At 38.3% G+C, this 14,671-nt stretch overlaps 1 protein-coding gene across 3 annotated transcripts in view; it reads right to left on the reverse strand.

Annotated features, from left to right (window-relative positions):
* The window catches only part of LOC136877698 (CD109 antigen), a 297,632-nt gene that overhangs the window by 58,868 nt on the left and 224,093 nt on the right, over positions 1-14,671 (reverse strand). For all 3 annotated transcript variants that reach the window (XM_068228581.1, XM_068228580.1, XM_068228582.1), the window contains exons 15-16: positions 523-640; positions 251-443 (exon numbers count right to left, since the gene is read on the reverse strand). In XM_068228581.1, coding sequence (XP_068084682.1) covers positions 251-443; positions 523-640 — 311 coding nt within the window. The remainder of the gene's footprint in view (positions 1-250; positions 444-522; positions 641-14,671) is intronic.

A 14,671-nucleotide genomic window follows, 5' to 3' on the forward strand; every position in this document is an offset into this window, starting at 1 on the left:
GACCTACCTAGGATGATTTCTAATGTTGAATACGCCACACACACCCAGCCCCCGAGCCATTGGAATTAACTCATTAAAGTTAAAATCCCCGACCCGGCCGGGAATCGAACCCGGGACCCTCTGAACCGAAGGCCAGTACACTGACCATTCAGCCTACGTGTCGGACATTCTACAACTGAGATGTTTTCAGAATAATTGTTGATGAGGTACTGTGGGAGTCATGAAGGAGATAACATAGAAATTAACTTACTAGGCACAGCGTTAACATCATTCGAGACTTCTGCAAATTCAAAGTTCTCCAGCCCTTTGTTTTCCAGAGTCACTTCAGCTGTCAAGTCCTTATTCATATAATTGAACACTACAATAGGGATAGCAACGATTTCTCCACGGATCACCGAGTATGGTAGGTCCACAGAGACGAAGAAAGGTCGAAATACTTGCAGCTGGAAAATAGTAATGTTTATTAATTATTGCCCAGTAAAATATTTCAAGTTATAACACAAATTCTTATTACATACAAACCTTCCTTGGTTCCTCAATGAGTCCTAAGCCATATACTGGATCAACAGAGAAGCCTGTAAGGATCCAAGAGGTAATGGTGTCTGGAACAGTCCGTTTTAACGCTGCCTTCCCATTTGCTCTGGAATGTCAACAAAAAGGATGAAAATACAACTTGTGTGGTTTGACAGCATGAAGTGAAGTTCTGTATCATACATATTCAGCATTAAAAGTATCATATTTTTATAATTAACATTTCACACACACTGTAAAATAATCTCTATCAACAAGGATGAGAAGGTCCACCTATTCAATACTGTACATAATATATTAATATTAATTATTATATTAGGAGTTGTTTCGACCCTTGTATTGGGTTATCTTCAGCCTTAAATTATAAATGGAAAAGAACATTACATGTAACTTGAAAACACCAACACCTAATATAACACTATTGGTATGTCTTGAAGCATTGATGAAATATGTTGTGGTTACAAGAGTCCATTAAAATAGATGTCTCTTGCACATATGTCCAACACTTTTGTGTCACTTTTTCTTTTAAAATAATCACAGTCTTAATATATGTGCAGCATACTGTTTTATATTAAGACTACAATTATCTTAAAAGAAAAAGTGACACAAAAGTGTTAGACATATGTGCAATGTACTGTTTTGTATTAGAGATAGTGATAAATCATCAATATGGATCAAAATGAAATTCATTTCATATGGTAAAATAATCTGTATTTATTTATTTAATATATCAATATCATTAACCCTGGAATGGTATGATGTCATTATTTTTACGAAACGTAATACAAATTTGATTGCATAGAACAGGTTTCTGCACGGACTGTTCCCGCCCTCCCAATGTCTTCCCCTACTCAACTCACAAGGTCAGTGCACGTGCAACCGTCATGCTGGAAGCTCTTGTTTTTGAGCTCTTGATGTCAGTTTGTGAATGTTACGATATCATACCGATGGTGTAACTATTTTGCATAGTGTTGTGTTTCAGTTTAATTTTAATTGTTATATCAAATATTTGTCGTCGTCGTTGACTTAGTGTGTTGAAAATTAGTGCCATAGGCTATATTAAGTACATCTTTTTGTTTTTGTGAAGTTTTACGCTGTTTTTTAGACTACTAGTTGTTTTTAAATAAAATGGCTTTGTCACCATCGGAGATTGACAAACTTTTTAATTATGATTGTTTTGATACCGTTGAAGATGAAGGAGATGGCAGAAGTGAGTCAGAAAATAACATTTTAGCATACTCTGCGAGTGATGACTATATACCTTCATCCTCAGATGCATGCTCAGACGATGAATTTTGTGAACAATTAAAGAGAAAACTTCAAGATCATTCAACAAATGAAAAGGATTCAATGTACATATCAGGAGTGGTTGGCCCACACAACAGTATTACACAAGTTCTTGACACCCCTTGTCCCTCTGGTAGTTGTAGTCTGTTAAAACTCTATCTGATGAATCAAGACCTGATTGTAGTAATACTACTGCTACTAATACTAGTACTGGTTCTTCAGGATCTGCAAGCTCGACTCCACAACGAACAACAAAAATAATCAAAGGAAGAAACGGTTATTCCTGGACTGAAAATCCTCCAACCATATGTACAAGAAATATCCCTAGAAATATTGTGAATATCCGACAACGGCCTAAAGGTAGCGGTAAAGATGTTCTAAACCCCTTAGATGCGTTTCAGTTGTTCTTTAATGATACTATGGTAAACTCGATCATTATTCATACAAATGAAGGAATAGTGAGAAAATGAGCCAACTACAAAACAATTCAGTTTTCAAACAGTCAAACCTCTCCCACAGAGATAAAGGCACTCTTGGGCATTCTAATATTCTCTGCTCTCCACAAGGACAATAGACTAAATACAGCAATAATGTTTGATCCTTCTGTAAGTTGTAATGTTTGCAGAGTTTGCTTTGTCTCAGATTCAATGACAAAACTACCCAAGCTGAGAGAGTAGCGACAGATCGCGTCACACCTATAAGGGACCTTTGGGAAGCTTTCATGAAATCATGCATAGGCAACTACGAGGCTGGCCCGTATCTCATCATTGATGAGAAGCTGCTTGCATTTAGAGGCAGATGTCCATTCAAAATGTATATGCCTAAAAAGCCAGCCAAATATGGGTTAAAAATTGTTATGATTTGTGATGCTGGTTCTAAGTATATGTTAGTTGCTGAGCTATACTTAGAGAAACAAAATACAACTGTCGAAGGCCCTCTTTCTCACTACTATGTGAAAAAGTTAACGGCTCCATTTCATGGATCGAACCGCAACATAACAATGGATAACTGGTTCACAACCGTTCCGTTGGCTGATGAATTGTTCAAGGCTCCTTATAAGCTGACAGTTTTAGGAACGATCTGCCTAAACAAACCAGAGATACCTTTGAGTATGAGATCAACAAAGAACAGGGACATTGGTGATGCAAAATACGTTTTCAGCGTCACGACAACACTTCTATTGCACAAGGCTAAGAAGAACAAGGCAGTTTGCCTTATTTCCACAATGCACCAAGACAGGGGAGTGAATCAAGATGGCAAAGCAGTTATGATTGACCATTAAAACCAGACCAAAGGAGGAGTAGATACTCTTGACCAAATGGTTTCAGTCAGATCTAGCGCAAGGAAAACAAAAGGATGGCCACTCTGCATTATGACATGATCAACATCAGAGGAGTTAACTCACTTATTATTTTGAACAGGGTCTTGAGTTCCAGAAAAGAACAAACCATGACAAGATCAGCTTATTTGAATCAGTTGTATCAGCAGTTGGTTTTTCCATTGCTAGAACAGCACTTGATTATCAGAAATCTTCTGAGGAAGCTAAGAAGTATGGTCTTCAGTGTTCTTGGCCGAAAAGAAGAAGCAGATCCAGCTCTTCCTAGGATGGGTAAAAAGAGAACAACTTGTAAAATATGCCCAGCTGTAAAGCAAAGAATGACAGCCAACTACTGCAGCAAGTGCGACACTGCGTTCTGCGCGGAGCACCGTGGAAATATATGCAAAATCTGCAGCACCTGAATCAACTGCAGCATCATCAAGACGTCATATCAATGCAAGTAAGATTTTTTTGAGCTATTACCAAAACTTTTTGATCATTTAGCCCTCTGTTTCAACACACAATTCATTTTTAAAAATTGATGAGCAGCTGCTTGCATTTAGAGGCAGATGTCCATTCAAAATGTATATGCCTAAAAAGCCAGCTAAATATGGGTTAAAAATTGTTATGATTTGTGACGCTGGTTCTAAGTATAAATATATTTCAATTTTTTTAAATTTTTCAGACAGACCTAACTGCCAGGTGATGTCGATGAATAGACAATGCTTGAAATTGTTCCTCAATAAACTTTTATTTTATATTAAATGTATTTTCAACCTTTAGAAGTATGCAAAATTAAAATATGTTCTATAAGTTTTGCCAACAGCCGTAGCCGTGCTGAAATACCGGATCCCGTGAGATCACCGAAGTTAAGCAACATTGGGCATGGTCGAGAAGTGGATGGGTTGCCACGCGCTGTTGGTGGGGGTAAGGGAATGGAGGAGCGGAAAGGAACTGGCCATCCTACTGTACGTAAACTCTGGCTCAGATACATCTTTGCGGAGGTTCGGACCTGCCTTCGGGCAGAACACACCCTTACCTTACCTATAAGTTTTGATTTTTCATTTCCATTTTACCCAAAAAAGTTTTTTCTCAAGATCGTAAAAAATACGACATCATACCAATTATGTAACTTTTAAGCATCACACCATTCTAGGGTTAATAGAAAGCAAAATCATTCCCGTTTAGGAACATCGCAACTTGTGAGATTTCTTCAATTAAGAAAGGTGTGTAGTTACTAGGTAACCTTAGTGGAGGAACTGACCAACCTATTGAAAGTAAACTCAGAATTTAGATACCTGATTAGCAATACCTTGGCCTAGTCGCCTTACACATACTGTGGCCATGTAAATCATTTTCACAATCCATGCCTCAGTACAGTATAGGTCAGGGACAAGTTTCCTGTGTTGTAAGTTTGTGTGGATTACCTAGGATATATTCACTAGTCTCACTTCTCTCTGTTTCTGTTGATTTGTGATGCCATCTGTCAGCTAATTCACAAGAAACAAGATTTGCGGTATCATATGGCAAGATCTCTTCGATAACGGCAGCCGTTATCCTTTGCACTATCTTGATAGAAGTTGAAGTTTTCCATGTATTCTCATGTTATTCACCTGTATTTATTCATAAATATGCCACCAATACTGTGAGATCAGAATCAAGCTATCCTTGTGTGAAATTGATCACTATTCTGAGTTTTAAAAAACGTTTAAGTGTTTACAACAATGTATCAGATGATAAAAGAGCAGCTATCCCTTGTGGATTTTCTCTCTCTGTAAAAATAGTACAATACACTAATTCTTATTTTTCCTAGTGGGTGTACATAGCACCGACACAGATAGGTCTTATGGCGATGATAGGATAGGAAAGGCCTACAAGTTGGAAGGAAGTGGCCATGGCCTTAAGGTACAGCCCCAGAATTTGCCTGGTGTGAAAATGGGAAACCACGGAAAACCATCCTCAGGGCTGTTGACAGTGGGATTCGAACCCACTATCTCCCAGATGCAAGCTTACAGCCGCGTGTCCCTAACCGCATGGCCAACTCGCCCGATACAGTAATTCTAACAGCAGTGCTGTACAGAACATTTTAATTATGAATGATTCCCAAAAAATCTAAATTACATGAGTTTCAAGGGGTAAAACAATATACTGTCAACATTAAGGATGATTTACTCAATATCATAATCATTTTATGGCATTAACCCATACTGGGGTCACGTAAACAATTTTCACATCGCATACCTGAGTACAGCATATGTCAGGGACAAGTTTCCTGCATTGTAAGTTTGTGTGATTTACCTAGGATATATTCACCAGTCTTTTCTCTCTGTTTCTCTTGATTTGTGATGCCATCTGTCAGCTGGTTCACAAGAAACAAGACTTGCAATATCATACGGCAAGAACTTGACAATGAAATATCAAATAATAACAATAACAATAATTGTAATAATAAAATATCAGCCATCCACTCCAATCTTGAGTGGTGGTGAATATAGATTGAACTTTCAGCACTCTTATGTCGACCATGCTATTTTTATGCTTTGTAGAGCCATCTTACAGAAATCAGGAGAACACTTTCCCCCCTTAGGATAGTTCACAGGATTTTTAACCGTTTAGTAACTTTTGTTCTTGAATGTTTACAAGTATTTGTTACGACATGCTTTCTCCATAAACATGACTTCATCTTCTTTCATAGATTTTAATATTTTACAACAGGTATGGGACAGCAAAAATGATTTTGATGTACCATCAACTGAATCAAATGAAGGGGAGATAACGAGGAAGAGATAGGAGATTATAAAGTGTATCTGATGGGTGTTAAAAAGTGAAGGGCAGAGTCTGGGGTAGGGCTGTTCCAGGAATACTATTGCACGCAACATAGTTTCTGTTAGGCACGTAAACGAGCGAATGATGTGGGTAGATTTGGCAGCTGGAGGAAATAGGACGAGAATTGTCTCAGTGTATTTACCATGTGAGGATGCAGATGACGATGAAATTGAGAAGTTTTATGAAGCATTGAGTGACATCGTAGTCAGGGTCAACAGCAAGGATATGATAGTGCTAATGGGCAATTTCAATGCGAGAGTTGAAAATAGAACTGAAGGATACAAAAAGGTGATTGGTAAATGTGGGGAAGATATGGAAGCTAATGGGAATGGGAGCATTTGCTGGACTTCTGTGCTAGTATGGGTTTAGCAGTTACGAATACATTCTTCAAGCATAAGGCTATTCACCGCTACACATGGGAGTGTAGGGGTACCAGATCCATAGTAGACTATATCTTAACCGACTTTGAAATCAGGAAATCTGCTACAGGAATGTACGAGTTTTTCAGAGATTTTACAATGAAACAGACCCCTATCTGATCTGTAGAGAACTAAGTATCTCTAGGCTTAGGATAGAGAAAGTGAAATCTGTCTGCAAATGAATAAGGGTAAAAAATCTCCCGGATGAGGAAATTAGACAGAAGTACATATATATAATCAGTGAGAAGTTCTGAAAAGTGGACAGTAAGCAGGTCCAGGATATAGAAAGAGAATGGGTGGTACACAGGGATGCGGTACTAGAAACAGCAAGGAAATGCCTATGAACAACTATGTGTAAAGATGGAAAAAGCAGACATCGTGGTGGAATGATGAAGTGAGAGCAGCTTGTAAATGTAAAAAGGCGGCTTATCAAAAATGGCTCTTAACAAGGACTGATGCAGACAGGGAATTGTACGTAGATGAAAGAAACAGAGTGAAACAAATAGTTGTTGAATCCAAAAATAAGTCGTGGGAAGATTTTGGTAATAACCTGGAAAGGCTAGGTCAAGCAGCAGGGAAACCTTTCTGGAGAGTAATAAAGAATCTTAGGAAGGGAGGGAAAAAGGAAATGAACAGTGTTTTGGGTAATTCAGGTGAGCTCATAATAGATCCCAGGGAATCACTGGACAGGTGGAGGGAATATTTTGAAAATCTTCTCAACATAAAAGGAAATCTTCATGGTGAACAAAGGAGCTCACAGGGAGGAGGAAAATGAGTTGGTGAAATTACGCTTGCGGAAGTGGAAAGGATGGTAGATAAACTCCATTGTCACAACGAAGCAGGAATAGATGAAATTAGTCCTGAAATGGTGAAGTATAGTGGCTTCACAGAGTAGTAAAATTAGCATGGAGTGTTGGTAAGGTACCTTCAGACTGGACAAAAGCAGTAATTGCACCTATCTATAAGCAAGGGAACAGAAAGGATTGCAACAAATATCGAGGTATCTTATTAATATATTCACTGGCATCTAGGAATCGAGGGTGCGATCAGTGGTTGAGAAGAAGTTGGATGAAAATCAGTGTGGTTTCAGACCACAGAGGGGCTATGAGAATCAGATTTTCAGTATGCACCAGGTAATTGAAGAATCTTAGGTGGGGAATAGACAGTTGTGTTTATATTTTGTAGATCTAGAGAAAGCACATGACAGGGTACCGAGGGAAAAGAAGTTCACCATACTGAGGGACTACGGGATCAAAGGTAGACTATTAAAATCAATCAAAGGCATTTATGCTGACAATTGGGCTGCAGTGAGAATTGATGGTAGAATGAGTTCTTGGTTCAGGGTACTTACAGGGGTTAGTCAAGGCTGTAATATTTCACCTTTGTTGTTCGTAGTTTATATAGGTATAAAGTAGCAGGGAGGGATTCAGTTTGGTGGAAATGTAGTAAGATGTCTGGCCTATGCTGACAACTTGGTCTTAATGGCAGATTTTGCCAAAAGCCTGCAGTCTAATATCTTGGAACTTGAAAACAGGTGCAATAAGTATTGTCAGATTGGTGATACAAAGCGGGAACAGGTAGATAATTTCAAGTATTTAGGATGTGTGTTCTCCCAGGATGGTAAGATAGTGAGATTGAATCAAGGTGCAGTAAAGCTAATGCTGTGAGCTTGCAGTTGCGATGAACAGTATTCTGTAAAAAGGAAGTCAGCTCCTGGACGAAACTATCTTTACATCGTTCTGTTTTCAGACCAACTTTGCTTTATGGGAGCGAAAGCTGGGTAGGCTCAGGAAATTTTATTCATAAGTTAGAAGTAACAGACATGAAAGTTGCGAGAATGATTGTTGTACAAACAGGTGGGAACAATGGCAGGAGGGTGCTTTGAATGAGGAGATAAAGGCTAAGTTAGGAATGAACTCGATGGAGGAAGCTGTATGCATAAACCATCTTTGTTGGTGGGGTCATGCGAGGCGAATGGAGGAAGATAGGTTACCTAGGAGAATAATGTACTCTGGTATGGAGAGTAAGAGAAATAGAGGGAGACCAAGACTGTGATGGTTAGAATCAGTTTCTAATGATTTAAAGATGAGAGGTATAGAACTAAATGGGGCCACAGCACTAGTTGTAAATAGAGGATTGTGGCGACAGTTGGTAAATTCACAGAGGCTTGGAGACTGAACAATGAAGGCATAACGGTCTATAATGATGTATGTATGTTTGTATGTATGTATGTATGTATGTATGTATGTATGTATGTATGTATGTATGTATGTATGTATGTATGTATGTATGTATGTATGTATGCTTCTATCAACTGAATTCAACAATTAGTACACAATGTAGGTGAACATAGTGAGAATGATAATGAGACAGGAAGTGGTAATGCTCCTCAGCAGTTATGGTGCAAGTGGAAGGGATGATCCTAATTTATCTAAGTTCTCATTCAACCACTCATTTTGAATTATGGTTAAATATTAACTCATTTTAATTTGTGGTTGTAAATATATTATTCATGTAATATAATTTATTTTTTGTGTTAGAATATTTTATCTTCTCACTTTCTACTGCTGCTGCTGATCTGCATAAATTAAATAGGAATTGAATGGGAAGCATTCTGTCTCCACATTAACAAATCATGACGCAGAGGAGCATAGGGTAAATGAAAATGAAGGCCCAGACAAGGGGGAGGAAAAAGAGACTGAAATTAAAACTAAATGACGTCACGCCCAGGTTTCCACCAATCCACTATACCTAGATGCTAACTGCAAGCAATTTCAACCCTTCTGCCCAGTAAATGGAAGAATTGAAAACAAAACCAAAAAATCCTCAACTCTTGTTGCTTCCGGACATCATGCAAGATCAGAGCTCCTCTGGAGCTGAGTTACACTCTGCAATAGAATTAATTCTGGGCAAGGAGTCGGTGCCTATTCTGTGTTTAAGTGGGGGGAAGATTACTTCTCCCCAGTGTGACTGTGGTGCCCCCAGAAAACTGTAAGTAATGTGGCTTATGAGCTTATCATGGAGATTTGTCAGACTTCATCTGTGTTTTGCCAGCTTTACTTCAGTGGATAGATGCCTTGGACACAAGGATATGGATTGTTGTGTATCATATAAGCATGTAGTTGTCAAACCATATTGTATACAGGGTGAACTTTAATGAAACCAACAAACTGCAGGGACTTATTCCTGACTGGAAATGGAGGAAAAAATGTCCTATGAACATGTGTCCGGAAATGCATCGTTGCAATGGTAGATGGCACTGACCAATAAAATTTTCTCTGACTACTTGCAGTGTGTTTCTTCTGTTGCGGATAGTGTGATTGAAGCAGCGTACTATCGGAAGCAGAATGGTCCGGTATTCATGTCGGGAACAAGCCGAGACGGTGTTTGTGTTACATAAAATCAGCTTCATGATCCGTATCGCACTTCAATAGATTCACAATTAAGTATTTAATTTATTTTCCACCTAGTCGATACAATCTACATTAATAATAAGAGCCGCACTGTGATATCAGGATTTCTTCGTTTCGATAATTACTTATAAATTGTATAATTTTTAATTTATAAATTGATCTTTTTTCATGAATTAAGAAAAGAATATTTATTAGGACAATTTCTCTATGGAATATTGTACAAGTGTTTCCTTGACGACTGCTTTCTATTGTAGAAATAATTTATATATTTTCTCTTGAGTTATTTGTTTGTTTTAATCTTGTCAATCTTATGTTAATTTTAAGGACACTTCCTCTAAAGCATTACTTTGTCAATTTTATATATTTTTCATCTAAACAGTGTTATGTGGCTGAAGATGTTGATAATATACGAAACGTACCACTTTTGACCATTAAAAATTGCCTTAAGCAATCATTGTATCGACTAGGTGGAAAATAAATTAAATACTTAATTGTGAATCTACGGTGTTTGTGTACGGCCAAGCCAATGGAAACAGTCAAGATGCAGTATGGCTATACCAAAACAAGTACCCTTACAGACACCAACCACATCACACAACGTTTCAAGCCATTTTTAGGCATTTGTGTTTTCATGGGTCCTTTCAGACAGCCGAACGTGCAGGGAGGTGGCGGACTGTGCATACACCAGATCTGGAGGAACAGGTTCTATAGGACATTGGGACGAACCCTAATACAAGCTCCAGGCAAGTGGCCCACCAACATGGTGTAAGCCAGACTACGATTATGTGTATCCTGTATGACAACCGCTATTATCCCTATCGCCTGCAATGAGTGCAAGGATTATCAGCAGCGGTTTTCCCTCTACGAGAAGGATTTTGTCGATGGTTTTTGCACCAGGCCATCACAGTTATGTGATTTTTGTCGTCAGTCCTCTTTACCGATGAAGCAACCTTTACCAGAAATGGCATCGTGAATCTGCATAATCGTCATCTGTGGGCTACAAAAAATCCCCGGGGAATGGTTGAAGTGTCTCACTGGCATTGGTTCAGCATCAATGTTTGGGCAGGGATTCTTGGCGACTGCACACTTGGATCAGTTATTATTCCACAAACCCTCAATTGAGGAACGTACCTGGACTTCCTGCAGAATACTCTGCCTGGATTGCTTGAGAATGTGCCTTTGGCAATAAGACAGGTTATGTGGTTTCTGCATGATGGAGCACCATCCCACTTCCGCATTACAGTTTGCCCAACACCTCAACATCATCTTCCCCAGGCGCTGGATAGGACGCGGAGGCCCTATTGCATGGCCTCCTAGATCACGGACTTAAACCCCTTGGATTTTTACCTCTGAGGACATCTGAAAATGTTGTGTATGCTGAACCAGTTCCTGATGTGCAGACGCTTCAACAGTGTGTTCACGATGCCTGTGACGCTATTCGGCGAAAGGCCGGAACGTGCGAAAGAGTGAGGCAATCCATGATATGACATCTGAACGTGTGCATTGCAGCCCATGGAGGGCACTTTGAACATCTGCTGTGACGTGGATGCGATTCAGCTATGTACTGTGTTCTGGGACTATTTGTTGTTGTTGCACGCACACTGTGCATTTCTGGACACATGTTTGTAGGACATTTTTTCCTCCATTTCCAGTCAGGAATTAGTCTCTGCAGTTTGTTGGTTTTATTAAAGTTCACCGTTGTTGAATGTAAAAGTAACTAACATTTCATCTACTTTTACATTCAACAACGGTATCCATCAAATCACCAATGTTTTTCGAAAACATAACATAAAAATCTTCTTCAGAACTAATAATAGGACCTCAGAAATTATACATAATTCAACATCAATCAACACCTCTAACAGATTTTCCAAATCTGGAATCTATAGATTCAAGTGTATCGACTGCAGCGCCTCCTATGTGGGACAAACAGGACGCAACTTCATAACCAGATATTCAGAGCACGTCAACGCGGTAAGATATAACAAGTTTTCTGCTATAGGCCAACACATTCACGACTAATCATAAGTTTACTGATATAGAACATGATTTTGAAATACTTCAAATAGCAAACAAAGGGCCAATTATGAACATCGTCGAAAATTGTTTCATTCATTGCGATCAATATTTCAACCCTAACTATAATTTAAATGAAATTTCCGAGAAAACTAATATTCTTTATGATCTCTTAATTAAATGGCTAAGAAATATTAGACCACCTAAAAACAATTCGATCTTTCAAACCATATGCAGTACATATCCACATCATTTACCCCCACTACCACATCCTTTCGCTCCACCTTAGCTCCGTGACAGTTGCTCCGCCTCTACCCCTCCCCTCTCCTCCCTTACGCCTCGCCCCTTAACCTTATAATTGCATCCATCAGTCCAGCTCTGTCCGCCGATCACTCAGGCTGCGCAAGGTGAGTTTGTTTCTAGTATTCTCTGGGTTTTTCTAGACTTTTCTTTTTGATCTTTCCTTTCGATCTTTTGCCTAATTCGACTTCTAATTTCTTCCCCAGGTTCCTCAACCCATATTGAAGTGGGAATTAATTCTTTCGATCTTACCAAGTTCATGTTTACGTTTATTTTCCGGAACCAAACTACAGAACACACATAGTGTCAACTTCATATGACAATAACCTCGCAGCATAATTTAACAGTTTTAGAAAACTAAAGTTATATATAAGCTGGACAAACCGCCATGGGTATACAACAACGGAGTCATCATTTTAAGGGATTTTAAAATGGAATGCAACTTCATCTACCATATTTTATTTTATATTCATCTGTGCAAATGTTATAGTGTGTTTTTAAAGTTGTTTTAAAGTCATATTTCATATTCATCCATGCAGATGTTATAGTGTGTGTAAAGTTGTTTTAGGGTTTTATTGTGTTTGCCCGATTTGACTTTGTGGCTGATGATGGCACATATCTGGTGCCGAAATTAGTACCTCATTTGAACGATATGTGATTCTTTCACATTAATAAATATATTTGTATTGAATAGGAGGAACCCTCTTAATTTTTAAATATTGCTTGAAAACAATCCACACTCAAGTGGTTTTCTATGAGGGTGAGTTATTCAGTTGGACTGATTCATGTCCTATCATTAAATATTTATAATGTTGTGGTTGTTTGCTGTCACATTTAGATTACACTCACCCTAACAACACTATAATGAAAGCTTCTTTTTTTTTTTGCTATGGGCTCTACGTCGCACCGACACAGATAGGTCTTATGGCGACGATGGGATAGGAAAGGCCTAGGAGTTGGAAGGAAGTGGCCGTGGCCTTAATTAAGGTACAGGCCCAGCATTTGCCTGGTGTGAAAATGGGAAACCACGGAAAACCATTTTCAGGGCTGCCGATAGTGGGATTCGAACCTACTATCTCCCAGATGCAAGCTCACAGCCGCGCGCCTCTAAGCGCACGGCCAACTCGCCCGGTAATGAAAGCTTCACTTCCTCAGACAGTGATGTGCAGCTTTACTCTCAATGATATTATGAGATTTCATTTCTACCGAAAGTGACATTCTTATATGTTGGCAAATCATGTTGTATTTAGCCATATTTGTGTAATGTGTAGGAAGATGACAGCTAAATAATGTTTGATGTGTGCACCAATGAATTTCATTAGTTGCAACAAGCAGAGAGTTGCATGGAATATATTTCCATTTCCATTTTTGAACCAATATTGAAACTTAAACAATGTCTAGCTAAACACCAGCTGAACACTGTTTATGCACTGGAACATCGTGTGTAACTTAGATATTATTTAGGTAGATGTTGTCTAAGGCTGAAAACTAGTCATTCCTGAAATCAGCCCATAATATGTTTAAGTGATGTAGGCTAACAGGAGACACTCTTCAAGTTGAATGGATATGCATTAACTATGAAAGGAAAATATACAATTTTTAGAAACAAGTTAATTTTTGGGAAGAATAATTCCTAATATGACACAGTGTAGTCTGTAAATGACATAGTTGTAAGACTTAGCTTACCAGGCTAGAGAATTACTGGCAGAAACACAGCAAGTCAGTAATCAAAGCACAAGCTTTCATAGGGAATCGCTACTTTCCTAAGAACTTAATAATGTATAGTATTTCAGGCCATAAAGTTATCAAACACTGGTCATTAGTTCTTATTCAGGAAAGACAACTAACAAGAACAGTTTTTTGCATCAATGGATTTTGAACTGCTCTTTTTTTGATGATATACCTTAAAGAAATGTTACAGTATTATGGATGATACATCTGAGAGTTTAGTACTACTATTCTTTATGCCCACCCTGTATCTGTTGATCTATTAAGTAGCAATTATAATTCATGGAATTAAGCAGACTTTCATTACTTTTAAAATGAGGAACATTGGCTATACAGAACAAGATAATATATGAATGGCAAGAAGAGATAACTGCTGGGTTCAAGATGATAATGTACTATTATAAAACTAATGAGAGAGTCTGTTTCAATTCTGTGAACTTTATTATTACTGTCAATGAAATTGAATTATCACAATATTGCAAAAACCCTGATATATTTAAAAATGAACTAAATGTATTCTAACCAGTAGCAGCCACTTCTTATAGGCTGATATGTTATAGCTCACGAGTAATTTTACCTTCCCGAACCAAATGTTTCTCTCTTTGTTCTAAGCATAGCTTTATAAAAGAAACTGACAAATCTCTGGCTTTGGCTTGCAAGGAAGTGCTAAAACTCTGAAGAGAAGCAATGATACCACACAAGAGTATAAACTCTGCATATAAACAAGTTGTGTGTGCTACTGTGGTGATAAATCACAAGCTGTGCTACCAAACTCGCACTCAAGATGTGTATTACTTACCCTGCTCAATAAACTTGACTCCTTGTACAGGCAG

The sequence above is a fragment of the Anabrus simplex genome, chromosome 7 (genome assembly GCF_040414725.1).
Source record: "Anabrus simplex isolate iqAnaSimp1 chromosome 7, ASM4041472v1, whole genome shotgun sequence".
NCBI lineage: Eukaryota > Metazoa > Arthropoda > Insecta > Orthoptera > Tettigoniidae > Anabrus > Anabrus simplex.